Source organism: Malus domestica, chromosome 11 (assembly GCF_042453785.1).
Source record: "Malus domestica chromosome 11, GDT2T_hap1".
Lineage (NCBI taxonomy): Eukaryota > Viridiplantae > Streptophyta > Magnoliopsida > Rosales > Rosaceae > Malus > Malus domestica.
This window is the reverse complement of record NC_091671.1, coordinates 5217307-5245058: the sequence shown is the minus strand read 5'-3', so window position 1 is coordinate 5245058 and position 27752 is coordinate 5217307. Positions and strand designations below refer to the sequence as shown.

The following is a 27752-nucleotide window of genomic DNA, read 5'->3' as shown; positions in this document are numbered from 1 at the left end:
TAATCCATCAAGTTCGGGAATCCGGATTGTTGAAATTTGATTCAACGACTAAAGTTAATATAACTTTTAAATTGGGCCCCTGTTTGTAGCCGTAAAATCAAATTTCAACAGCCTGAATTTTTGAATTTGGTGGATTATGAAGAAAGAATCAGGAGAATCGCTTTCCAAGATTAATTGGACAAAGCGTCAATCACAAATACTTTTTACACACTTGTTACACTCATGGCGACCATGAGGGTATTTTTGTCTTCAAAGAGTTTCACGCAAGCAGCTCCCCATGACCCTTCAGTCAACTTGCATATTATACATAAGAAGGGATGGCAATAGCTCCAAAGCTTCAATATTCAATCTTCATACAAGGGAGAAATGGGCACAGGGGAAGTTGAGCCAATCACAGTCTGCCACGTGGTGGCTTTGCCCACTCCTGGAAGAGGCCACATCAACCCCATGATGAACCTCTGCAAGCTACTATCTTCAAAAAACCCTCAACTGCTCATCACCTTCGTCGTCACCGAAGAGTGGCACGGGCTGATCGAGTCCGACCCAAAACCCGACAACATCCGATTAGCCACCATACCTAACGTCCTACCCTCAGAGCACGGTCGCGCGAACCACTTTGCCGCGTTTGCGGAAGCTGTGTGGACCAAGCTGGAAGCTCCGGTTGAGCAGCTTATGGATGGGCTCGAGCAGCCGGTGACCGCCATAGTTGCTGATACCTTCCTTGTTTGGGCTTTGAGGATCGGGATTAGGAGGAATATTCCGGTGGCTTCGCTTTGGACCCAGTCGCCGACGATGTTCTCATTGTTGCATCACTTTGAGCTGTTCAAAGAAAATGGCCACTCCCCTCTCGATGTCTCAGGTGCGTGTACAATTACCACGATCATTAGTGGAGTATGTTCTAAAGTTACTTTATAGTGTCTTATAATTCAATATTTAATCAGATTTTCTTAATAAAAGATATAATAACTAAGACTTTCTTAATAAAAGATATAATAACTAAGACTGATTACAAAATCTAGAATATAAATAACTGAAAATCTGACTTAACCCTTCAAATTCAAATTTTTTCATATAAAACCCAACATAATTTTTTTACACAAAAAAAAAAAAAATTCCAGTGACTAGGATCCACCTAAGTGAATTCATTAATTACATATTACTTTACACATTTTACATTTTTAGATGCCTAAAATACCCCTATTGCATATTTGATGTGCACAATTAATTCTATGCAGATTGTAAGGAGAGAGTTAATAATTTTGCAAAAAGAAAAATAAGACATTAATGTTAAAAAATTCATTGCATATTAATATCAAATATTGAATTGTTGGCTTAATTCTATGTATCTGGCATTATGAGTTCATATATATATATTTTTACAAAAAAAAAAAAAAAAACCTAATATATGTAATAATACATAAAAAAAAAAGTAATTTACCTACCATATACAAAAATGTTATTTGATTCAAAATGTGTATATATATATATATATGTGTGTGTGTGTGTGTTTATATAATTAGACCATATTAATTTACCTACCTACTATTGGAAATGTTCATTTCCAATTATGCAAGATATTGTATACCAACAACAAAATATTGCATAAACTTAGGAATTGGATCATGCTTTTGATTTTATCTTTTACCTACAAACAATCATATACATATTACTTTATATATTTTTACCAAAAAACGTCCCTAATAGGCTAATATATGTAATAATACATGAAAAATAATTTACCTACCATGTATACAAAAATGTTATTTGATTCAAAATATATAATCTAGGTTTTCTCAAAATATATATATATATATATAATCTAGGTGTAGTATATATATATTTTTATATAATTGGAACAAATTAATTTACCTACCTACAAATTAATTTCCAATAATTTACCTACAAAAAATTATACCCCGTGTGTAATATAATATCTTTTTTTTTCACTAATACATGGAGAATAATTTACCCATAACAAGAAGAAATATAATTTGATGTATTATATTGAAAAATATTATGTCATACCTGTTGACTTTTGTATTTTAGGTAGGATCCCTAATTGATATGTAATCCCATGTAATCACTTGTAATTAGTTTTCTTTCCTTTTATGTTAGGGTTGTACACCTATAAGTTCCTCTTATTGAGAAGAATATATTATTATTCAAAGCATTCTCTTCTTGGCATCAGAGCCAGGTCGGAAAAAAAAAGAAAAAAATTACCCCATAGCTGTGATAGCACTGTTGCGGCTCAGCCGTGTGTGGTGCGTCGACCTCGATCAGCGAGCGACTGTTGTCGTTGCTACCCTCTCTGAATTCGAAACGAACAGCGAGCGACGCCGTCGTTGCTGATTCGAATTCATCGAATCGTTTGACTCTCTGTTGTGTGACACGACAGACCAATTGGCCTATTTGCTTCTGATTTGATCTGAAGCCGTGAAAAATTGAAGCTTCTTGGGCTTGGTTTGCTTGGAAATTTGGGCTTTATCAATCACCGAGTGACGTATTGATTGAAGTTGCTTGGGAATGGCAGTCTGGACTTGTGATTCTGCTAATACAGGTAACAATGGTAAGGCTTTAAAGGTTTCTACCTCTGTTACGAATAATACATGGATAATTGATTCTGGTGCTACTGAACATATGACTTGTGATTCTAGACAGGTAGAAACCCTAAAACCATCCACCAAAACTGTCGTCAGTGTCGCCAATGGTAATCCTGCCCCTGTTATCGGGGAAGGAACCGTCTCCCTTTCAGATACCCTTAGTCTTGATACCATACTTGTTGTGCCTTCTCTTGACTATAATTTATTATCTGTTGCTCAAATAACTGTCGTCCTGCATTGCCTTGTGATTTTTTGGCCTTCTTTTTGTGTTTTTAAGGATATTCGGACTTGCAAGACGATTGGTTATGGTATTAGGAAAGGGAAGCTCTACTACTTGGAGCTGACATCAAACAGTTCTCGAATGTTGACTCAAGCTCTTGCAGTGGAAGGAAATCCGGGGGATAGGAATAAAGCTTCGGAGGTTTGGTTGTGGCATCGTCGACTTGGACATGCTTCTTTCGGCTATCTACGGAGGTTGTTTCCTAGCCTCTTTGGTAAGCATGATGTTTCTAGCTTTAAATGTGGTGTTTGTGAACTAGCTAAAAGTCATCGTGCTTCGTTTCCATCCAGTTTGAATAAAAGTTCTGTTCCATTTATGTTAATTCGTTCTGATGTTTGGGGTCCATCTAAAACTGCTACATTTAGTGGTGCTCATTGGTTCGTTACTTTTATTGATGACTGCACACGTATGACTTGGGTTTGTTTGATGAAATCCAAAGGTGAAGTTACTTCTTTGTTTCAATAGTTTTACAAAATGGTACAAGTACAATATAAGTCACAAATACAGGTTCTCAGGAGTGATAATGGTGGCGAATATGTTAACTCTGAACTTCGTGCCTTTCTTGATCATTATGGGATTGTTCATCAAACTACATGTCCATATACTCCACAACAAAATGGGGTTGCCGAACGCAAGAACCGTCAGCTTCTGGAGGTTGTTCGTGCTTCCTTACTCGAGGCTCGTCTCCCGTTATCCTATTGGGGAGAAGCTCTCACCTCAGCTGCGTATCTTATTAATCGTGTTCCATCCCGATCGGTTGATTTTCAGACACCCCTTCAGGCACTTTCTTCACATGTTGATGCTCCTGTAGTCCCTAATCTTCCACCTCATGTGTTTGGTTGTGTGGCATTCGTTCATCTTCAGAAACAACAACGAAGTAAGCTTGAACCTCGAGCCTTACGATATGTGTTTGTGGGGTATGCATCAAGGCAGAAAGGATACCGTTGTTATCACCCACCGACGAATAAGTTGTTTGTCACTATGGATGTTGCGTTTCATGAGAATGATATGTACTTTGCCAATCCCGAGTTTTCACTTCAGGGGGAGAATCAGAAAAAAGTTCAAACTCTTGATTATACTATTTCAGATATAGATAGAGTGAATGATTTGGATTTAAGTGGTGATGTCTTGGAAATAAGTGGTGATCATTCACACGAAAATAATGATGTGAATGAATTGGAATTAAGTGGTAATGTCTTGGAGACAAGTGGTGATCATTCACATGGAAACAATGTTGAAAACCTTGAAAGGGACGAGTCGACATCGCCAGATAACTCACTGCCTGATAGCTCACTGCCAGTTTCCTCACCACCGGACAGCCCTGTGTCGCCAGCTACCTCACAGTCGATCTTGAGTCCCAATAACCATAATCAATCGTCTTCGATCCCGGATGCACCACCACCACGTCGTCTCCCTGATCGCGTCAACCGAGGTATTCCTAAACTTACTCATGAAGCCGACCCTAAATGCAAAACTAGGTATCCAGTGAGTAAGCCCAACCCTGAGTCTAATGTGTTATACTCGTTAAGTAATTATGTGTCTACCAGTCACCTGTCAGAATCAAATAAGTCGTTTGTGCATCAATTATCTACTGTATCTATTCCTAACAGTGTGCATGAGGCTTTAACTGATCCACGTTGGCAAGTAGCAATGAATGAAGAGTTGAAGTCTTTGAAGAAGAATGCTACCTGGGAAATCACAGATTTGCCAGCAGGTAAGAAACCTGTGGGATGCAAATGGGTCTATACTGTGAAATACAAAGCAGATGGGACGGTGGATCGTTTCAAGGCAAGACTGGTAGCAAAAGGATACACTCAAAAATATGGAATCGACTACACATATACATTTTCACCTGTAGCCAAGATCAACACAGTTCGTGTTTTGTTGTCATTGGCTGCAAATCTTAATTGGCATTTACAACAGTTCGATGTGAAGAACGCCTTCTTGCATGGAGACTTGACAGAAGAGATTTATATGGATCTTCCACCGGGATGTAATGCTTCAGATAAATACAAAAGAAAAGTGTGCAGGTTGAAGAAATCCTTGTATGGCTTGAAGCAGTCTCCTCGAGCATGGTTCGGAAGATTCACAAAATCTATGAGAGCATTCGGTTACATACAAAGTAACTCTGATCATACTTTGTTCCTGAAAAGACAGAATGGGAAGCTTACTGCACTTATTGTGTATGTAGACGATATGGTGGTAACAGGTAATGATCCGGAAGAACGTGGGGCCTTGCAAAGATACCTGTCTACAGAATTTGAAATGAAGGACCTTGGATCCCTGAAATATTTTTTAGGGATTGAGGTGTCGAGAAACAGTTCTGGAATTTTCTTGTCTCAGAGGAAGTATATTATTGATTTGTTGCACGAAACTGGCATGTCAGCTTGTCAGCCAGTAGCTACACCATTAGAAGAAGGATTGAAGCTTAGTGTTTATCCTAATCAAGTACCAGTTGACAAAGGAAGATACCAAAGGTTAGTAGGCCGTTTGATGTATTTGGCACACACAAGACCGGACCTTGCTTATGCCTTGAGTGTAGTGAGTCAATACATGCATGATCCTGGAGAACAACATATGAATGCCGTGATGAGAATATTGCGATATTTGAAGGGAAGTCCGGGCAAAGGAATTTTGTTTAAGAGGAATAATCACTTTAGTGTTGAAGGTTATACTGATGCAGACTGGGCAGGTTCCATTGATGATAGACGCTCAACATCAGGTTACTTTACGTTTGTTGGGGGTAACTTGGTTACATGGAGAAATAAGAAACAGAATGTGGTTGCCCGTTCCAGTGCAGAAGCAGAATACAAAGGTATGGCTTTGGGGATTTGTGAAATTTTGTGGCTTAAGCTTCTGTTAAGCGATTTGGGTATACAACATGATCAGCCCATGAAATTATTTTGTGATAATAAAGTTGCTCGTGACATTGCACATAATCCGGTACAACATGATAGAACAAAGCATGTTGAAGTTGATCGGTTCTTCATCAAAGAAAAATTGGAAAGGAAAATAATTGAAGTACCGGCGATAAGAACAGAAGATCAGTTGGCAGATATCCTCACAAAAGCTGTTTCGAGTCACAAGTTTTCAAGTTTCTTACACAGGTTGGGCATGAGCGACATATATGCACCAACTTGAGGGAGAGTGTTGACTTTTGTATTTTAGGTAGGATCCCTAATTGATATGTAATCCCATGTAATAACTTGTAATTAGTTTTCTTTCCTTTTATGTTAGGGTTGTACCCCTATAAGTTCCTCTTATTGAGAAGAATATATTATTATTCAAAGCATTCTCTTCTATACCTATATTTATACAACAATAAAACGTGCCTAATATATGTAACAATACATGAAAAATAATTTATGCACAAGTTAGAGAAGTGTTATTTGATTCAAAATATATAATACAAATTTAGTATACTTTTTTTTAGTAATTGGAGCAAATTAATTTACTTCCCAATTAATGCAAAATATATATATCACAAAAAAGGTAAACTTTTGGTATCATATGGATACAATTAGTGCAATACAACAGTATATATATTTTATTTCACTTTTTTCTACAACTTTTAATTTGGAATAAATTTAGGGATTTGAGAAAGTGGCATGAGTGTAAATAAATTGTATTAGTAGGTCAATAGTGTTCCGATATGGCTGCAGATTTTAAATTTGGGTTTTTTATTGGACGTTTATATGTAGATGTATTTTTATCTAGGAATCATGAATTGTAAGGGCCAAAATTTAAAGCACTGTAAAAATTGCTCTTCTTATTTTGTGTTCATCAAGCATCTGGACTCTCATCTCATTCTTGTAACTATTTTCTGTATACGGGAATGCAACCTGGTACAACAAGTTGCCCATGAATAACAACAACGGTTGAATGAACTGAATTTTTTTTTGGGGGGGGGGGGGGGGTGTGGGGGGGGGTTAATCCATATTGGACTATGTACATATCTTCAAGAATGAGAATCAAACAATGGGTGTTCTAGAAAAGAGTATGTATGATGTGCTATACATTGAATATATCATTGACGAATAATCTATGGCACAACGTGTATAGGAGATGCTTATCCATGCCTACGTAGACGAACGGTGTGTATGAGAGAAATAGAAACAGTCAGAGAGAAGTCCCTTGATAAATACCAAGGCTATAGTATTTTATAGAGACCTTGAGAGTAATTCCCATTAAATCAAGAGACTATCTATGAGGGAATCTAGGGTAAGATACCCAATTCTTCCAAGATTATGATTACATTGTCTAATCTATAGATATCCTAATTTTACACGAATTAGGGTTTTCTTTACTTGCCAGACAAGTAATATCTTCAATGGCCTTAGAGCTAATGGAGTCGTCCCACACTGCCATAGCATGTGGTGGTTTGACTTGGAATACCCATGTAGCTTCCATCTTACTTTGAGAGATTTTCGTTCAGTCTAACCATCCTGAGTGCCACGTGTCAAAAATGTAGAAAATAATGGTCCCACAAATACCCTAACTATGCTTCCAAAATGTGCTCCGCTTGAGTATGGATAGCACAATGGACCATGAGCGAATCCTTCCAAAATGACCTTTCTAGAATGTGAATTGAAATGACCTTTGAATTGCTTGTTGATCTGGAGCTAACCAAGTCCAGCTAGTCCTACTTGTTTGTCTCTAAAAAATTTGATATTCCTGAGTTCTGAACCATATTTTAGACCTCTAGTCAAACTTCTGAATTCTTAGTTGAAAAGCTGGATGTAGGGCAAAATGCGCCACTTACCTCTAGAATGACTTAGATGCCTTAGGAGATGCTTTTCTAAGTTTATTTCACTCAAGTCTTTAATCACGTTAGAGTAAAATACTTAAAACTTTTCTTCCTTTGCTTCTTTTTCGTGTAATATAACTTTAACTCGCCAATCTTTCCAGAGTAAACTATACTCGGAGTTACGCAACATAGTCAAACACGAATAAGTTTGTTGGTCAGGGCTTTTATTCGCCCTTGATAACACTGCAGCCGAAAAATATTAAACTTAATGTTTATAGAGATTTCTAACATTAATATTAATAGTATAGTAATTGAACCATGACACCAGTTCAGCTAAATTTATAATGAATTTTACCATGACCTTATCAATTTAATATGCCTTGGTCTTTAATTTGTCTCTACAATATGGTATAATACACATTAGATTCTTCTTTAGCCTCAGACACTATAATATATTTATTCATATACTTCTTAAGACACTTGTTGTCTAATAAGTGCACAACATAAAATTGGTAACCAGAAATAATTGCATAAAGCCTTTCTCTAATTTATAAAGAAGCTGATGCATTTGCGAGCTTTACACATTCTTATGAAAAATTTGTATTGGTTAATTTAGTAATTTTCAACTGTAACATAGCATGATATCATTTATAATATGTATGCTCTTTTAGGATCTACCCAAGGAGAATTTTTGTGTATTGGAAACACGGCCAGGTACACCAAACGTCATAATATCTGTTTGGAGACCTGAAAAAAAAATACGAACTTCTAATACATTTTATGTACCGGACCGTGTTCCTGGCACACTAAAAAGTCTCTCATAAATTTATAACGAGTATTCTTGGTGCAATTTTATGTTTTTGTTAAAGAAGAAGCAATTTTTCTTGCTTGATATACAATATAATAATGTTGTACAACGTAAAATTTTATATTCAATGTGATGTGAAAATTACAGAGCATGGAGATGAGATAATAGAATACATTCCTGGAGTCAGCGCCACATGCATTGCAGATCTACCCGCAAAGTTTTTTGTAGACGATCCAAAAGCCCTCCAGAAGCCCCTTGAAGCAGTTTCTCAGGTAGTAGAAGCACAGTATCTTTTGTTTAGTTCAGTCTATGAGCTTGATCCGCAAGCCTTTGAAGCCATCAAAGCCAAGTTTGCTTTCGCTATCTACCCTATTGGCCCAAGCATACCTCACTTTGAACTTTCAAAAACACTTACCACTAATCAAAACGACATCGATTATCTGCATTGGCTAGATTCTCAACCCAAAAAGTCTGTTTTGTACATCTCCATGGGAAGTTTCCTCAGTTTCGAAATCCCAAATGGATGAAATTGTTGCTGGGGTGAAAAGTAGTGGTGTTAGGGTTTTTTGGGTGGCTCGTGGAGATACTTGTGAGTTGAGAGATTGTGTTGGTGATTTGGGTTTGGTGGTGCCTTGGTGTGACCAATTGAGGGTTTTGTGTCACGATTCGATTGGCGGGTTTTGGTCACATTGTGGCTGGAATTCAACTTTGGAAGCTGTTTATGCTGGTCTTCCAATTCTTACTTTCCCTATACTTTGGGATCAAATTCCTAACGGTAAGCAGATTGTGGAAGATTGGAGGATTGGATACCGGGTGAAGAAGAAGGTGGGGGTCGAACTTGTTGTGAGTAGCGAGGAAATTGCAGAACTTGTGAAGAAGTTTATGGATGTGGAAAGCGAGGAGGGGAAGGATTTGAGGGAAAGAGCTAAACAACTTCAAGAGATTTGTCGAGGTGCAATAGTCAATGGTGGCTCATCTGATAGAAACCTTGATGCTTTTCTTAAGGATATTTCACAAGGACATAATTAATTGCGTGCCATTAAGCTGAGGAATGTGGTAGCTGCTACACATGCTTGCTTGCTTTTCAAGACAATTGTAATATACAAAATTATAACTGGAGGTATCAATATGAATGAGGAGTTTATTTTCTTTTTGCAGTTGGGTTGTGATATATGTAATAAGTAATATCTTGGGTGAATGTCTATCGATAGTTGAATTTTTTTGCTAACGCTATTATAAACTCAAGATATTCTATTCATGATATTCATATTTAGATTAAGTCCTTAGCTACTGCTATTAGAAACGCTTTCTTATTTGATTGTACTCAGAACAGATGTATTAAAGGTTTTACTCTTGAATGTTTTATTTCCTATAAAAAATGCATCGAAAAAACAATGAATTTGTACAAATACGTGTAACACAAACTAGGTTTGTGCATGTCGTGAAAGTGAAATTAATCCATGAACAAATAAATTCTATTATTTGGTTAAAAATTGAAATCAAATTTTATCCCTAGTGGATTTTTCAATTAAATATAGTGATAGAATACCCTAAATATAACCACGTGAGCAAACTATTCCTTCATCAAAGTGCTTATTCTTCTTTCATGACTTTAATCCTTTTTAAATCCTCATTAGAAAAGTGCATGATAATTTGATGACATTTTTTAATTTGATAAGAAAATCTAGAACCTTAGTGTCGCAACTGTCTTGTCCGCCACTATATTATATTAAACCGACACCACCTACTAACACTATAAGGCCCTTTTGTAGTAGTGATCCTCTGGAGAATGAAGCTAGATAATCAACGAAATGGTTAACATCTTTACTTTAGAAACGTTGAGGAGCGCCTGTATAAATTGAACATACAGTATACCCAAAATTTAACCACGTGAGCAAACTATTCCTTTCACATTGTACCACATGTATTTGATTTTTGTTATACATGAAATAGTTTTCGACGCTGCTTATGTTTCTAGTAGTACTAATGGCCATAAAATTTCACTTTAGATAAAATGGCCAATACCCCAATCAATGGTGCCGCCCTATTCCGTAAGGAGAGTCACAGGGTACAATACCTTTTAGTACTCATACAAAAAAGTGCTCATTCTTCATTCATGACTTTAATCCTTTTTTAATCTTCATAAAAAATGCATAGTAATTTGATGAAATATTTTAATATGATAAGAATAGAATTTTTTTTTTTAGTACAACGATATATTTTACACTAAGAGAATGAGGAGTTGGGCTAAGCCACATAATGGGCAACTTAATTTGGTATCAAATTTGTCATCCACGAGATTCGAACCTAAGACCTCTGACTTACAAGTAAAGAGGAATATCATCAGACCGTAGTACTGAGTAGCGATAAGAGTAGAACTTAAAGGCAATTGTTTTGAGAAGGAAGCACGAAGACCGTCAAAAGAGTTAAAAAAATTTACTTTGGAGACATTGAGGAGCGCCGAGCGTAAATTGGACATACAGTAACGAATTCTAAAAGATGATAGGCACTAATCGGGCAGCGAGAAGGGGCTAGCGCCTAGACGGCTAGATGGGTCCTAGGTGGATTTATGTTAATTTAATATAAAATTTAAATTTATTATATAAATAATATATATGTCATGTTAGGATTTTTAATATAAATGGTCTTAAAAGAAAAAGGAATAATAAAACAAAACAAAAATATGTTAAAAAAAAAAAAATGATGATTGATTTGGATGAGAAAAGAAACAAAAGAATCTTGACCCAACAAAAAAAAAGAAATAAAAGAACATAAAATAGTATGGTGGGACCATAAATTCCTAATTCGTCCATTTAAATTGAAAAAAAATGGTGGTTCCCACCAGTCATCTTCTTCCTCGCGATCTGCAACACAGCTTTTCCAGATTTGAAATTTTTCCTGGTTTTGGCGTCTTCAGATATTGCCGACTAGAGTCCGCCTGGCCCCATCCAACCCCACGCAGACCTACATAGCTCCGCCTAGACCTGCCAAATCCCGCCCAACGTCTGTCTAATACTTTCTTCGATTTTGCAACCGATTAAGACTTAATCGCGGCGGTTGGTCTCCGCCTAGCGCCTAGGCTGAATTTTAGAACACTCGAAGGGAGTGACATGATCATTCTAATTAAAAACCATCAAAACCCTCTTCAAATAACTAGTGAAAAATGAGAGCAGAAACTCAAAAAAGAATAAACGATTTAGAATTTGGTTGAAGTTTTATTAAAAGAAAATGTTATTGATACACTTATGTTTACCTCTCACATATCTTTGTTAATCTTTTGTTATTGATTTTTATTTTCAATTCATTCAATCTCACGGTCATTAAGAGAGTGTGTGAGTAGTACATTATCCTTATTAAAATATAGGTTCTACCTAATTTCCCCAAAAAAAATTCGGTTAAAAGCATTTATAAAAGGTGGTGTCGTGGTGAGCACCACCTCAAGACAAATGGACGCCACCTCCAAAGTCTGCCATGTGGTGGCGATGCCGTATCCCGGCAGAGGCCACGTCAACCCCATGATCAACCTCTGCAAATTACTAGCCGCAAAGAAAAACGACATTCTAATCACCGTCGTCGTCACCGAAGAGTGGCTTGGATTCATAGGACCCGAACCGAAACCCGATAACATCCGCTTTAGCACCATCCCCAACGTCCTTCCGTCCGAGCTAGTCCGCGGCGCTAACTATCCCGCTTTCTACGACGCCGTAATGACAAAGATGGGAGCTCCGTTTGAACGATTACTCGATCGAATTCAGCCTCCAGTGGCCACCATTATAGCCGACATCGAGCTTCTTTGGGCGGTTCCCGCCGGCCGCCGGAGAGATATTCCGGTGGCTTCACTTTCGACTCCATCGGCATCGTTTTTTCATCTCCTCTTCCGGAATAGGGAGCTGAATCTGTTAGGTATGTTTGTTTTCTGTTTAGGTCGAATATGACTAGTTAAAATTACACTTTTGAGAGTGGACACAAAATGAATGATAAAATGCCTCAGAGACGAGAAACAACTTTGATGCTCAACTTTTTAAGCTAATTTCACACTTATATATGAAAATTTTTAATTTCATGACAATATGATCGCGTTTTAAGTTCATATTTTGTTCATATATGAGAAATTTAAATTCCAAGAACTTTCAAGCGACGAGAATGACACTACTTGTATAAGAAATTTTAGACTTGAACTGCATGACAATTTGACTTCTTTTTAAGTTAATTGGAACAATCGTCTTTGATTTTTGGTCTAATTAGAGCTTAGATTTCTGAACTAAAAATACGTGAGTATTTGTCTATGAATTTATAATTGGAGCTTTTGCTTTCTGAACTAAAAATCCATGAGTATTCGTACATGAATTTGTTATAATTTTGAGCAATTATACTTTTGGTTAACTCTATTAGAACTCTCATCTATGTTTTTTTCTCTTTAAACCCTTTGTTTTGGATGAAAGTTCTAATAGAGTTAGTCAAAAAGGAGCATCGCTCCGCATTATAACAAGTTCAGAGACCAATACTCACGAATTTTTAGTTCAAGATCAATACTCACTTTATTGCATGATAAATTAGAATATATAACAATATAGGTGCATGTTAAGTGAAAGAGTAATGCTAGGTAGATTAACTTTTTAGACCAAATTTGTAAATCATGTATCACTAAGTGAAAATATGCACGTTAATAAACATTTAATAATCCAATCATCAACAACCACGTCATATAATTTATAAAATTTAATCTAAATAGTTGGTGTCCCTACCATTTTCCTGAGTGAAATCCTATCTTATTGTCGTATAGGTTAACATATAGGTTATATTATACATGAGTGCTTAATGGAGTCTTAAAATATTGCCAAGTTTCTCTTCTTAAAGCCATAAGCCATAAGCCATAAGCTCATTCTCTTTATCAAACTATCAAAGTAGAACATCTAATGGATCACTTCAACGTTGACTCAACTACCGTCGGCCATGTGGCGGCGATGCCGTTCCCCGGCCGAGGCCACATCAACCCCATGATGAACCTCTGCAAGTTACTAGCTTCCAAAAACCCTCAACTCCTTGTCACCTTCATCATCACCGAAGAGTGGCTGAGCTTCATCGGCTCCGACCCAAAACCCGACAACATCCGATTCTCCACCATCCCAAACGTCATCCCCGCCGAGCGGCTAAAAGCCGCCGACTTCCCTGGCTTCTACGAAGCTGTCATGACCAAGATGGAAGCTCCCTTCGAGCTCCTCCTCAGCCAGCTCGACCCGCCGGCCACAGCCGTCATAGCTGATATAGAGGTCCGGTGGGGAGTCGGGGTTGGGATTCGGAGGAATATTCCGGTGGCCTTGCTGTGGACTATGCCAGCCACCTTCTTGTCAATGCTGCACCGTTTCAATATTTTCTCACAAAACAAGGACATCCCACTTGAATGTTTTGGTAAGTAAATATTTTGCATATATATTTATATAACACAAATTGAAATTAATATGGAAATTGGGTTTTCTGTTTATATGTGATAGATTCTGGAGACCAAATTCCAGGGATTTCTTCATCTGATTTAGCAGACCTTGGAGAAGTGTTTCGAAGAACCGACCCGAAAGTCATGAAGCTTGCTGTGGAATGCATTTCATGGGTTCCAAAAGCTCAGTGTCTTCTGTTCACTTCATTTCATGAGCTCGAACCTGAAACCTTCCACTCTTTACAGGCGGAATTCCCATTCCCTGTGTACCCCATTGGTCCTGCCATACCTTACTTGGAGCTTGGAAAGAATTCCTCTGTGTCAGTTGGTGACAATGGCATTGACTATATGAAATGGCTTGATTCCCAACCAATAGCCTCTGTCTTGTACATCTCATTGGGGAGTTTTCTTTCGGTTTCAAACATGCAGATGGATGAAATCGCAGCCGGGCTGAAGCGTAGCGGGGTTCGGTTCTTGTGGGTTGCGCGGGGAGAGGCGGCTCGATTGAGTGAGAGCTACAGTGGTAGTGATGGTACGGGGTTGGTGGTGCCATGGTGTGAGCAACTTAAAGTGTTGTGCCATTCTTCTGTGGGTGGTTTTTGGTCACATTGTGGATGGAATTCGACTTTAGAAGCTGTTTTCGCCGGTGTCCCAATGCTTACTTTTCCTCTTTTTCTCGATCAAATTCCAAACAGCCGGCAAATAGTTGAAGGGTGGAAGATTGGCAGTAGGGTTAAATCAGAGGTACATGATGAAAAGTTGATGACAAGAGAAGAGGTTGCTGAGCTTGTGAAGAGATTTATGGATCCTGAAAGCAGTGATGGGATTGAAATGAGGAGAAGAGCGAAAGAGCTCGGAGATTTGTGTCACCGAGCGATTGCAAAAGGAGGTTCATCTGATACAAATCTTGATGATTTTATCAGGGATATTGGCAAAGCTACCTGCAATCTTCAAACGGAGACACAAGTTCCTTATCCATGATATATTTAACACGGCTGTGCGTGGTATATATCTACTTGGGCTTGGAGGTTCAGTATGCAAATTAGCCTTGTATCTTGTATGTAAAATAGTGTAGTATCTAAATAAGTTTCCTTCCAATGTGTGCTCTTAACTCCTTTTCTATCAAATAAAACTCAATTTTTTGTTGATGTTTCTTATGGAAGTGTTTAAAACTTGTAGTCACTTGTTCAGTGGCAGATTCATAATTCGTGGAGCACTTGGTGTTTCTATCGTCCTTTGTCGAGGTATGCTACGTAGATGTTGAGATCTACCAAGTGTTGTCGAGCGATGCATCTTGCCAATAGATATCGACGCGTCATGCAGAGTGGTATCGAGATATGACAAACATGCATTAATTAAATGGTTGACACAAAAAATTTTCATACTAGACATCTAAAGAGTCCATAGAAGACCTTCACTAGCATTTTTCCGACCTCAAGAGCGTCCGGGACCACTGGTTTCTATGTGGATCCACCCATGCACTTGTTTGCTTTAAGTGTTCATACCTGGCTCAGTATTTACTATGTGAACATGAATCACAGGTTTAATGGACAGTATATTCAATTGAAATTTTCAAGATTTTAAAAGGGTTTTAAAAGTTTGGCAGTATAACATCTACACTATCTAACAAAGAAAAAATGAACTTGACATGCTATACATGATTGAACAAAGAAATTTGTTCACGTTCTAAGTGCTATTAGGAAGGATGGTGCACACATTCTTATTGGAGAGCTCATTCTTATTAAAGGGGAAAGATCTCCTTCCTCATTAATGCAACATCTTTCATAATATGAACGTAATAGTTGATATTGTTGATTCTCTTTATCATATTTTAAAAATTAATATAGAAAAATACTTTAATTTAAAATTGATTTAACTATTCATACAAAACAAAGAAATTAACAATTCTTCGTGAAAAACTTATAGTCGCCTTTGTTCGATCACAAGCTATTTGTTTCAGATTATACCCACGTCAGTCGTCAAGCCAATAATGTTGCTCATCATTTAGTTCGTTATGCCCTTGGAGCTGTTAGTCCTTGTATTTGGTTAGATGCACCTCCCGGCTGTCTAGCCGATGCGATCTTGGAGGATGTTCATCAATTGTAATGGAGTGACCTTTGTGTTCTCCATTCTGTGCTAAAAGAGAAATTTTAAAAGGACTATTTCCAAAAAGATGCTTGTTATGAATTTTCTGTCACTTCATAGTTTAAAGTCGATTTTCACTCTAACGGTCTGAAATAAAGTAAAAAATAGTTCTAAAAAATATTAAATGTTATAGAATCCATGAAAAGTCTTATTGTTGAAAAACTTCCTTAGAATTTCTTTTTGTACTAATATTGCGCAATACCATCGATTTCATTAAAAAAATAAAATAAAATAAAATAAAATAAAAAGAATATTTCTATCAAATCAAGCAAGCTTTCATAAAAAGAGAGAATTTTGATCAAATCAAGCAAGCCAAGCCAACGATGGAGAGTTGGAAACTTAATTTCAGATGTAATTGCCTTATTTCTGCTCTGTATATATCTATCTCTATATAACCACTTATAAGTTATATACAACTACAGAGTTAGGTCGTCGTCTTCTTAAACCCAGACATGAACTCCACCAAAGACCAGACAGGCCCTATCTGCCACGTGGTGGCCGTGCCGTATCCCGGTCGGGGCCACATCAACCCGATGATGAACCTCTGCAAGCTACTGACTTCACAAAAGACTGACATCCTCATCACCTTCGTCGTCACGGAGGAGTGGTTCGGTTTCATCGGATCCGAAGTCACCCCGGACAACATCCGACTCGCCACGATTCCCAACGTGGTTCCGTCGGAGCTGGTCCGCGCCGCCGACATGGACAGCTTCATCGAAGCCATCATGACCAAGATGGAGGCCCCATTCGAGCGGCTCATGGATCGCCTCGAGCCTCCGCCGAGCCTGATCGTGGCCGACACTTTCCTGCCTTGGGCGGTCCGTGTCGGGAACCGGAGGAGTATCCCGGCGGCGTCGTTTTGGCCGATGCCGGCGTCCTTTTTCTCCTTTTTCCAACATTTTCATCTTTTAGCAGAAAACGGGCACCTCCCGGTTGACTTGTTAGGTTAGTGTCTCTGTCACTTTTTTTATTTATTTATTTGATTTTTTAATTTTTATGAACGCGTGTTTTCGTTTAGATATATTTTTAAAATAATTAAAAATATTTTTGATGAAATTGTTTTTAGAACTAATATTTAGTAAAGATAAGGAAATTCTGAAAAACTTTCGACTTCCATATCAAACCTTACAATCTAATTTTGTCCACTACTAAGTTTTACCAGTGTGTGCTTCCTGTAGAAGGGTGAAGCGATATTTTCAAGGAAGTTTTAAGATATAAATTAACAAGCTTATACATCTTAAAATGATCTTTTCACCTTTGCACATGATGTCCACATGGGTTAAATTGGAACTGGATCCCTTCCGGTTCCAAGGAATCTGAGCTCACTAATCAATGAACCCGAGTTATTGAAATTTGATTCAAATGCTACAAACAGAGAACATCTCTAAATTTATAATAATTGTAGTCGTTGTATCAAATTTCAACGATCTGGATTCTTTGATTAATGAACTCAGATCCTTTTGGATCCGAAGGAGATCCAGGTCCGGTTAAATTCTCAAAATTAGGATACAAAGTTCGATTTGGATTAGATCGAGCATGCTTAACCACAAAGTTCAGTTTGTACTAGGAATCTTTTTCACCACATGGGTCACAATTATGTGCCGTCCATTTTGTCTTTTAATTTTGTTCGCTTTTTAAGTTTTACCAGTGTGTGTCTCATGTGGAATGGTGAAACGGTCATTTTAATAGCTTCAACGTCTTAAAATAACATGTTAACCCGTGCACGCACGTGGGTTAACTTGCTCAAAATTAGGATGCAAAGTTCGATTTGGACTATATCGAGCATGCTTAAGTCTTAACAACAAAGTTCATGAGTTTGTAAGGAAGTTTTTCACCGCATGGGTCACAATTTTGTGCCCTCCATGTCGTTTTCTAATTTTTTTTGCTCTCCTGTGTGTTTATAGAGAGAGGAAATGAACGTGTGGACTACATCCCAGGTGTTTCTTCAACACGACTAGCAGACCTGCCTTTCATTAGTGGAATCTTCCCAAACATTCTCCACCACATCCTTGAAGATTTCTCATGGGTGCCTAAAGCACAATATCTCTTATTCCCCTCCATCTATGAGCTTGAACCCCAAGTCATCGACGTTTTAAGATCAATATTCTCACTACCCATTTACACAATTGGTCCATTAATACCCTACATCAAATCTAATGATCACCCGAGTGCTGGAATCGACTATCTACAATGGCTAGATTCTCAACCTTGCAGCTCTGTTCTGTACATCTCCATGGGAAGTTTTCTTTCATTTTCAGGTGCCCAAATGGATGAGATTGCAGGCGGTTTGCGCTTGAGTAGGGTTCGGTTCATATGGGTGGCCCGTGGGGAAACGGACAGGTTAAAAGATGCTTGTGGCGACATGGGTTTGGTAGTGCCTTGGTGTGAACAATTGAGGGTTTTGTGCCATTCTAGTGTTGGTGGGTTTTTGACACATTGCGGTTGGAACTCAGTTAGGGAAGCTGTTTTTGTTGGTGTCCCGTTTCTGACCTTTCCGTTAGGTATGGATCAAGGCATGGTTAGTAAGCTGATTGTGGAGGATTGGAAAGTTGGGTGGAGGTTGAGGAAGGCTGAGGACAAAAGGGACCATTTGGTGACAAGCGAGGAGATTGCTGGGCTGGCGCAGAAGTTTATGGATTTGGAGGACGATGAAGGGAGAGAAATGAGGAGAAGGGCCAGAGAACTTAAACAGATATGTCATGATGCTATTGAAGAAGGCGGATCATCTCAAACGAACATCAATGCCTTCGTTGGAGACATTTTTCAAGGCCATGCATAAGCATTGAGCACACTGAATCTTGTTGTTGCTAGTTCTCAAAAGACGGTGCAAAGCTTGTAGTGATTTGTCTTGTGCGTCGATGAAAATACAAAGTGTCGGTGCAAGGGGTTGTACTTCAAGTGCATTCTCAACTATGTGGAATGTTTGCTCTAGCTTTGCCAACTGACTCCACTTAGTGAGATAAGACTTTGTTGTTGCTGTTTGTATCTGATTTTGCACTTTCGGTTTTATTTAAGGCGCTGCTATCGGCACTCTAAAATACTCAATTGTGTTTCATCTGAGGGTGTTTCCAGTTTGGTTGGGACCCCAGTTTGTACCAAACCTGGGATCAATTGGGATCAAATTCATTTGTGGAGTAATAAAAATTGGAAACTTTCCAAACTCCCATTTTCTTGAGAATTATGTTCTTATTATGTTTCATATGAGGGTGTTTCCTGTTTCACTTTGAACGGGTCTGGCACAACCAAACTGTATAAAAAGCAGTTAGGCATGGCCGCTGCAAGCTTTAAAATCCCTGGAGGACTTATTTTTAAGTTCTAGCTTCCATATATGGATACAATCAACAAGTAAGAAGATTGCACACTGCAATTTGGTTGTATCACATCACCGGTGAGAGTGCCATCTTCTGAGTGTCGCTACCACAACTTCTAATGACAGTAGTGTTGAATTGAGCAAACGTGCAGCTAGAGAACATTTTTCTTAAGATAATAGTGAGTGTCAACTAATAGTTTTACGTATATGACAGTAACACATCCTCGTGTTGTCCGTCTAACATTTCGTTTTAAGATTTCGTGTTTATTGTGGAACTTTGCTATTAAAACAACAATTTTGCATTGTTAACAGATCAGGGAAATAAACGTGTGATGCTAACTATTCCAATGGCTAGACTCACAACCTTGTAGCTCAGTTTTTTATTCGGGAGGCAGGCCTTGAAGAAAACAATTTGAAGACCACTACCATGCTTTGGAAATAATAAAGGCTGTCTATTTTAATTACTTGGGAATTTGTTAAGTTCATCTAGATTATGGTGTCTCTTATGATGTAATACAAGCATTTGGGAGACTTGATTAATTACAAATATATTGTTTTGTGCAACTGAAGAGAGTATTTTCCTCCTTCTCAAATCAAGTGTTTGACTTGGTCGTGTGAACGAATTCACGATTAGCGGTCGAGCGAGTTCTGTTGCCTTTGGTTGAGCGATTCACAGGTTCTATCCCTCGTCTCTTCGAGACCCTTGCTTATTTTCCTGTATCCATTTTGTACCTTGCCATGGGAAGTTTCCTTTCAGTTTCTAGCATGCAGCCGGCTTCCGCAAGAGTGGCGTTCGGTTCATGGGGAAACCGAAAGGATAAAGGAGGTTTGTCGTGACATGGGATTGGTAGTGCCTTGCTGTGACCAATTGAGCGTTTTGTGCCATTCGAGTATTTGTGTGGGGAGGAGTGGTGTTTCTAGTCATTGTGGATGGAACTCGGTTACGGTCACCACATGGGGTTGGTAGTGCCTTGGTGTGATCAATTGAGGATTTTGTGCCATTCGAGGGTTTTTTTTTGGGGGGGGGGGTGTTTCGAGTCATTGTGGATAGAACTCGGTTACGGAAGGTGTTTTTGCTGGTGCTCCCTTTGTAACCTTAGCTATACTACTTGATCAAGGAATGAATAGTAACCTCATTGTGGAGGATTGGAGGGTTGGATGGAGGGTGAGGAAGGTTGAGGATAAAATTGACCATTTGGTGACAAGAGAGGAGATTGCAGGGTTAGTGAAGAAGTTTATGGATTTGGAAATGATGAAGGGAAGGAAATGAGGAGAGACAGAGAACTTACGCAATTATGTCATGATGCCATTGCAGAAGGTGGATCATCTCATACCAACATGAAGGCCTTCATTAGACATTTCGCAGAGGGTGTGCGTGAGGATTGAGCATTTCTTGTTTTGTTTTGTTTTGTTTTGTTTTTTTGAAGAACAAGGAAATAGTATTCCAGGGCACAGAGGCTAGAGAGGAAACAAGATAGTCAACAAAGAGGCAAACAACAGACAAGAAAAAGTAAGGAAGGCAGTGTAAAGAGTTACAAACAGAGACGCTTCCACTAGGCAAAAACGTCACCCCCTACACTACCACCTACAGCTAATGAGGACATGGAAGACCATCATTGTTTAAAACAAAAACCAGTGAAGATGGTGGCCTATCGACCCAAACAACATCACACAGCTCCGCAAAATCACGCGACGTAAGAGCATTAACCGCCATATTGGCTGATCTTGGGACCCAAGACCAGCGACAGTTCTGAAAGTCTTCCCCCAAGAGCTTCACCCTTTCTAATGTAGGACTAGCCTCCCAACTGCCATTCTTCATAGAATTTGAGAGGCAAGAAATCGCCTCGGAAGAGTCAGATTCCAGGATTACCTCAGAAAAACCCAAAGCTGCACCCAGTTCACATCCGCGAAGCAAAGCCAAATCTTCGGCAACTACAGCACATGGGGCCCGAATGTGGTATCGAGCTACCGCAATGAAATGAGCCTCAGTGTCTCGTAAAACCACTCCCACAAACCCCAAACACGACATCTTGAACCAGCTGGCATCAACATTTATTTTAGTGAAAGGAGGAGGAGGAGGAACCCAAAAAGTGGCTCGGCCTGGAGCCTGGCCGACACACTCCTAAACCCTAGAAACCACCGAATCGTTGGAAACAGCCAGGAAAGACCTCACCGCATTAGAGATTGCCAAAACAACATTTAATGGGTTGATTCGCACCTGGTTAAACACAAAAGCACACCTGGCTTTCCAAATATACCAACAAATGTAAGCCACCATCCTTTGGATTCATAATAACTCAACAGAATTACCAATATTAGGATTAAAAATATCATGCAACCAACTTATCCATGAGTTAATAGCCAGCCTGTTTATCTTATAACCCAAAACCCCTCTAAACCAAACAGCTTGAACCCACGGGCAGACAAGGAATAAATGTTCAACAATTTCGTCATCGCCCAAGCAAATAGGACAGGTGGGGGAAGTGGTAGACCGCCTCTTGTACAGATTCGCTTTAGTTGCCACGATATTGTGCATAGAGTTCCATAGAAAATGGCGGATCTTTGGTGGAACATCGACCTTCCATATACAATTCCACAGCTTCTCCGGGATAGATCGAACAAGAGGTAGGCGATGATCTCTCATGCTCAGAGACCTTGATTGCAACCATCTATACCCAGATTTTACCGTGTACCTACCATTTTTTGTTGCAGCCCAAATCAAACGATCTCGTCTACTAATATCCCCAATAGGCGTACCTTCAATTGCCTCTTGGTCAGCCATCGAAAGGAAAGGAAGTAGAAAAATGATATCCCAATCACGAGACTGAGGGAAAATAAGCGAGCTAACATGAAGGTTTCTAGTCACCATAGCCTCACCAAGCGGAGAAGGACGCTCTAAAGGAATGAAGGGTAACCATCGATCAACCCAGACTCTCACATCCTGACCTCCCATAATTTGCCAGTGAGTTCCATTAATAAGAAGATCACGACCCATAAGAAGGCTACTCCAAGCCCAAGAGGCCCTACCCCATTTTTTGGCATCCAAGAAAGAGCAATTGGGAAAGTAACGAGCCTTAATCACTTTAGCACACAGTGAGGATGGATCACAAAGAAGACGCCAACATTGTTTTGCTAGAAGCGCATCATTGAATTCCATGAAGTTTCGAAAGCCCAAACCCTCCAAATTCTTAGGGAGGCCCAAGACCTTCTTCGACACTCAGTGAATTTTATTGTCACCACTCATGTTTCCCCACCAAAAACCAGCAACCAAAGTGTCCAACTCCTCACAGACCATAGCCGGAAATTTAAAGATATTCATTGGATATGCAGGTATAGCCTGAACAACCGCCTTAATTAGGACCTCTTTGCCCGCCTTCGAAAGGGTACTGTTTTTCCACCCTTGAAGTTTCTCTATAATTCTCCCCTTCACATAAGCGAGGCCCTGTTTCTTTGAGCGTCCCCATAAAGTCGGGACTCCCAAATAAGTACCCGGGTTGTCAACTACTGGCATGCCAAGAATAGATCCCAACTCCTCAGAAACTCTCACCAGAGTATTCGCCCCAAAGAAAACACTGAATTTTTGTAAGTTTACTTCCTGACCTGAGGCATCACAGAACGACCTAAGGAGATTGACAAGATTCCTGCAATTTTTCTCATTTGCTCTAAAAAAAATTAACATATCATCTGCAAAGAAAATATAGGAAAGAACTGGCCCAGTGACTCCCAATTTCACATCATCCAAAGACTTGTTTTCCACCGCAACTTGGATCAATCTGAATAAAACTTCTCCAATCAGAAGGAACAAATACGGTGATAGAGGGTCTCCCTGCCGTAAGCCTCTAGAATGAGCAAACTTGTTTCCGGAATGCCCGTTGAGAATGACAGCAAACTTGACAGGAGACACACATCCCATGATAAGTTTCCTCCACTGTTTGCAGAAACCCAATTTTTCCATTGTTGCATTCAGAAAATCCCATTCGACTCTATCATAAGCTTTTTGCATGTCCACTTTAATACCCAACTCGAACTTATTTTTTGACTTGCGCCCTTTCAGAAAATGAAACACCTCATGTCCTATCCCAATATTATCCTGAATCTGTCTTCCTGCCACAAAAGCATTCTGAGAAGGAGAAATAATTTGCGGTAGAATGACTTTTAACCTGTTAGCCAGAACTTTGGATAGCACCTTGTAAGAATAATTGCATAGGCTTATGGGACGAAAATGAGACACTGACTCTGGGTTTGGAATCTTTGGGATCAACACAATATGGGTGTTAGTTATCTCCGTCGGGCTGACCACATCTTGCATTAAAGACCTCACTAGATTGTTTACATCTTACACAATAATCTCCCAGAAAGACCGGTAAAAAATCCCCTGAAAACCATCCGGACCTGGAGCTTTGAGACCCCCCATTTGAAAAGCAGCCTCATTTATTTCCTCCAAGGAAACCGACTCCATGAGAGCCATATTCATCTCATCTGTAACTCCAGTATTTATGCCTTCTAGCAAGTTTCTCTAGTCCCGAGGTCCCCCCGATTTGAAAACATTTAGAAAATGATTATCCACCAGCTTCCGGATTTGGGTGGGATTCTCCACCCAACTGTCTTCACCATCTTTTAACTTTAGTATCATATTTCGTCCGCGTCTCTGTAGAGTGGATTGATGGAAAAACTTAGTGTTCGCATCTCCTTCCCATAACCATTTCACCCTAGACCTTTGGTGCCAGAAACTTTCCTCTTGAGCCCACATAGTATCAATAAGTTTGGACTTCTCTTTTATCTCGGATACATTTGTGCTCCAATTCATTTGAAGTTCCCCCAACTGTCCGAGTAACTCCTCAATCTGTAATCTCCTTTTTTTTTTAAATTTGTTTCTGCTCCATTTGATCAAGAGAGATCGACAGTCATAGATTTTCTTCACCCATCTCCTTTGGACATCCCCACAGTTCGGCCGGGCCCAACAATTTTCCACCAACTTCCTGCAATCATCTTCCTTCGCCCAAAAAGCTTCAAACCTGAAGAGTTTTCTTCCCTTCTTTCCATCCAACTCCGTTTTGATAATAACCGGACAGTGGTCAGACCCCAGAACTGTCCCGTGAATAGCAGTGGAATTTGGCCAAAGATCCTGCCATTTCTTGTTTATCAGACCTCGGTCTAGACGTTCCTCCACTAGTTCGCCATTCCTCATTCCTTGCCATGAGCTCCGCCCGATTTTTCATGATCCCAAATAAATTCATTGAAATCCCCCCCCCCCACAAAGCCAGGGCATATCAGAAGAGGTAAAGTGATCATTCATCCATCCCCAGAATTCCGCTTTTTCGCCTCTATAAGCTGTTCTGTAAATCCCAGTGACACGAACCCATTGCTGTATCTCACAAGACTTCACCTGAGCATCAATTACATGTTTAGAGGAGAAGAGAATGTTCACCTCTATTGAATCCTCCCACCATAAACTTAGGCTGCCTACCCTTCCCATGGGAGGAACTTTAAACCCATTCGTGAACCCCATCATTCTACGTACTCCATTAATTCTATGATCTTTCATCTTTGTTTCAGAAAGAAAGATCATAGAGGGTCTTGCATTTCTTATCTGCCCATGAAGGGCCCGAACTACTATGTCCGACCCCAGACCACGGCAGTTCCAAAATAGAAAGATCATGGGGACTTTGCGGTTGTTGAGGGCCAGCCGCCACCATCCCAGGCCAGAAGACCCGCATCTTTTACAGAGAAAGCATTATCAGAACCCCTGCCCTTCTTTTGAGGAGATTGTGATATTTCCATCACTAGAGGTTCCCTTTTCCTTTTTCTGTCTATTTCTAACCGAAGGAGAAGAGTCTGGGAAAGTCAAGGATCCACCCTCTCCCTGATCATTTACTTTACCCCTATCAGCCACTTGTTGCAATGTAGTCGTCTCCTCATTGATCTCATGTATAACAACCGATTGCATACCGGCCCCCGGCTGCTACACATTCAAGTTTTTAAAAAAAGTATAGCAACTAGACCCAGTGCCCCATAACGATTGTCTTACACCCTGTGGAATAAGCCAATGTAGCTGATTATTTATCCCCACCGAACCTTCGATGTGTCTCTGGTCACGAGACCTCATTTGCCACTTTTTCCTCCCATTTGGTTGGATAGCACTTCCTTCTCCCTGAACTTGCACCTTATCCCTATCCTTTACACTATCCGCAGAAAACTCTGTGGAATGATCCAGCCTAGTAGTCCCTAAAGAAGTTAAATATGTAGCAGGCAGTCTGACCGCTCCAGCTTTCCTTCGATCACCCGTTCCTGTCATCATGACTTTTGATACCTCCGTCACATCCCTAACTGGAGGTTCCTTCATCCAATCTCCGAAACCTGCTGCCCCGGCTTTGGCTGCCTTAAAAGTGCAATCCGTATTAACATGTCTTAGGCGTCCACATCTATAGCAGAAATCTTGTAATCTCTCATAGTAAAATTCTACCCACGTATCTTAATTATTCTCTCTTCTTAACCAGCATCCAGTAACTAGTGGTTTGGTCGAGTCAATCAAAAGTCTAACCTTAAAAAACCTGCGAGTTTTTACTGGATCTTCCATAGCCATACATGTCCCCACCTCTGTAGTCAACCGTTTGACATTCTCTAAAGAGGTGATGCAAAGAGGGACTCCTCGTATATGGACCCAAAACAGGACTTTCTCCACTTCAACTTCCTCCAAAGCAAGCACTGCGGGCCAAATATTGACCAAGAAGTTTTTTTTCATAACCCTCCAAAGCACCTGATCAAGAATCTTTACTGCCACACTTTCATCTGGGACCGTGATGATAAAGATGTTGTCTTTTACCCATTTGATCTTTATTTCACCATAACTCTTCCAAGTCGCACGTAGAATGTTCCTCACTCCCCATCTGTTTAGAGGTTTGTTCGCTAGCACCGAACCCACAAGTTTAACACCTTGCTCCATAGCTAACAAGTCCATTGCTTTCTCCAAATGAACCATAAGCTCCTCCACTCCCTGCTGCGCCATATCCGAATTGAGCTGCAAAGTTTGACTCGTTTGCACTGCAGAGTACTTCAAGTGCAACAAATGGGCTTTTTCCAGTCTAACAACAGAGTAAATAGTATTCTTTTCCACCCCACAATCAGTTTCTTTTGTTTGTTGTAAATATAAGATAATGGCAATTAATATTGGTGGTTGGAGTAACCTGTATCCGGTGGAAATTGAAGACCTGAAGCCTTTAGTAGTTATGGGTTTCGTCTCATTACAGTCAGGCATAATCATCTGTGTCAGATTCCCCTTCCGACTCATTTTGTCGGGGATTAGGGAACTCAGCTTCCCCATTAAGACAAGGACCACATGGGCCAAACCCTTCCCCCAATTCTGACAAAAACTAATTAGGGCTTGAAAGGGGCGAAAATGATCCAAAATAATACTAAAGAAACAAAGCGGAAATACAATCCCCAACCATCCCTATTACTAAATCACCAGCCGAAAACACAACAATTAATGGAAGAAAACCAGAACAGCGATTGTTATCTTTGTTGGTCCTGGTCGACTTTTTTCTCCCTGGTTCTGAGTATTTTAATCCTTGTCCCACCTGGTCAGCATTTCTTGTTTTGTTGTTTGCCTTTGTTTTGTTCTTTTTTTTTCTATCAAATAAAACTCAACTTTTTGTTGATGTTTGTGATGAAAGTGTTTAAAACTTCTAGGCACATGTTAGTTGACTGATTCAAAATTCTAACTTTGAGGGGTCTTACTTTAAAGATCTTCCTTTTTCTAACAAATTGAAATTAATATGGAAATTGAGTTTTCTGTTTCTATGTGATAGATTCTAGAGACCAAATTACAGGGATTTTTTCATCTGATTTAGCAGACCTTGGAGAAGTGTTTCGAAGAATCGACCCTAAAGTCATGAAGCTTGCTCTGGAATGCATTTCATGGGTTCCAAAAGCTCAGTGTTTTCTGTTCACTACAATTTATAAGCTCGAACCTGAAACCTTCCACTATTTCTGTTTGGGTTAAAACTTGAACTTTGGGCTCAAAAGGGAATTGGCCCAAAAGAAGGACTAGGAGGAAAGGAGCCCGAAGCTCAGCCAAAGCCCAGAAGGCAGAAAAGGCCTTTTCCCGACTATGTGCAGATCATTTGAACCACTTATTCACCTACTTAGAGACCAAGTGGTGTAGACCAGCCAGCTAATCAGCCTAAAATCACTTTACAGTGGCAGTACAAGTAAAAAACTGATGAGTCATTGCCCTTCAAGCTGCATTCAGGCAAGATTAATGCTACAGAAGGCCAAGTCAAACTGTCTATAAAGGAAGAAAGAGAAATCAGAGATGAGGACACTCAAACAAACAAACAAATACAAGCACAAACTTTGCTCAAGCCAGATTTGCCTTCAACGAAGCCGTAGTCAGCCCAAGCTTTCATCCCTTTCGGGATCAACCCTCACC

The 27752-nt window shown here is 39.5% G+C and overlaps 5 protein-coding genes across 5 annotated transcripts; 3 read left to right on the top strand and 2 right to left on the bottom strand.

The window, feature by feature from the left end:
* Nucleotides 1-262: 262 nt before the first annotated feature.
* On the top strand, nucleotides 263-9793 carry LOC103422775 (UDP-glycosyltransferase 87A1-like). Its single transcript, XM_070808772.1, has 2 exons — nucleotides 263-859; nucleotides 8583-9793. Exons 1-2 carry the CDS (start codon nucleotides 367-369, stop codon nucleotides 8960-8962), a joined length of 873 nt encoding a protein of 290 aa, XP_070664873.1. The 5' UTR covers nucleotides 263-366; the 3' UTR covers nucleotides 8963-9793.
* Nucleotides 9794-11822: 2029 nt separating this feature from the next.
* Nucleotides 11823-15014, top strand: LOC103412791 (UDP-glycosyltransferase 87A1-like). Its single transcript, XM_029088164.2, has 3 exons — nucleotides 11823-12338; nucleotides 13344-13844; nucleotides 13928-15014. Exons 1-3 carry the CDS (start codon nucleotides 11882-11884, stop codon nucleotides 14845-14847), a joined length of 1878 nt encoding a protein of 625 aa, XP_028943997.1. The 5' UTR covers nucleotides 11823-11881; the 3' UTR covers nucleotides 14848-15014.
* Nucleotides 15015-15969: 955 nt separating this feature from the next.
* Nucleotides 15970-19189, top strand: LOC103447314 (UDP-glycosyltransferase 87A1-like). Its single transcript, XM_008386513.4, has 2 exons — nucleotides 15970-16956; nucleotides 17916-19189. The coding sequence occupies exons 1-2, from the start codon at nucleotides 16464-16466 to the stop codon at nucleotides 18788-18790; spliced, it is 1368 nt and encodes a 455-aa protein (XP_008384735.2). The 5' UTR covers nucleotides 15970-16463; the 3' UTR covers nucleotides 18791-19189.
* A 1723-nt stretch (nucleotides 19190-20912) lies between these two features.
* Nucleotides 20913-21350, bottom strand: LOC139189392 (uncharacterized). Its single transcript, XM_070808338.1, has one exon. The coding sequence runs from the start codon at nucleotides 21348-21350 to the stop codon at nucleotides 20913-20915; it is 438 nt and encodes a 145-aa protein (XP_070664439.1).
* Nucleotides 21351-23837: 2487 nt separating this feature from the next.
* On the bottom strand, nucleotides 23838-24509 carry LOC139189391 (uncharacterized). Its single transcript, XM_070808337.1, has one exon. It carries the CDS (start codon nucleotides 24507-24509, stop codon nucleotides 23838-23840), a length of 672 nt encoding a protein of 223 aa, XP_070664438.1.
* Nucleotides 24510-27752: the final 3243 nt, after the last annotated feature.

What these genes read in the sequence shown, in the direction of transcription:
- LOC103412791 (XM_029088164.2), top strand. Translation starts at nt 11,882, where the DNA reads ATGGACGCCACCTCCAAAGTCTGCCATGTGGTGGCGATGCCGTATCCC. An exon ending in TAGGGAGCTGAATCTGTTAG is followed by an intron (nt 12,339 to 13,343) that starts GTATGTTTGTTT and finishes CTATCAAAGTAG; the next exon opens with AACATCTAATGGATCACTTC. An exon ending in CATCCCACTTGAATGTTTTG is followed by an intron (nt 13,845 to 13,927) that starts GTAAGTAAATAT and finishes TATATGTGATAG; the next exon opens with ATTCTGGAGACCAAATTCCA.
- LOC139189391 (XM_070808337.1), bottom strand. Translation starts at nt 24,509, where the DNA reads ATGAGGAATGGCGAACTAGTGGAGGAACGTCTAGACCGAGGTCTGATA.
- LOC103422775 (XM_070808772.1), top strand. Translation starts at nt 367, where the DNA reads ATGGGCACAGGGGAAGTTGAGCCAATCACAGTCTGCCACGTGGTGGCT. An exon ending in CTCCCCTCTCGATGTCTCAG is followed by an intron (nt 860 to 8,582) that starts GTGCGTGTACAA and finishes TGAAAATTACAG; the next exon opens with AGCATGGAGATGAGATAATA.
- LOC103447314 (XM_008386513.4), top strand. Translation starts at nt 16,464, where the DNA reads ATGAACTCCACCAAAGACCAGACAGGCCCTATCTGCCACGTGGTGGCC. An exon ending in CCTCCCGGTTGACTTGTTAG is followed by an intron (nt 16,957 to 17,915) that starts GTTAGTGTCTCT and finishes GTGTGTTTATAG; the next exon opens with AGAGAGGAAATGAACGTGTG.
- LOC139189392 (XM_070808338.1), bottom strand. Translation starts at nt 21,350, where the DNA reads ATGTCGTGTTTGGGGTTTGTGGGAGTGGTTTTACGAGACACTGAGGCT.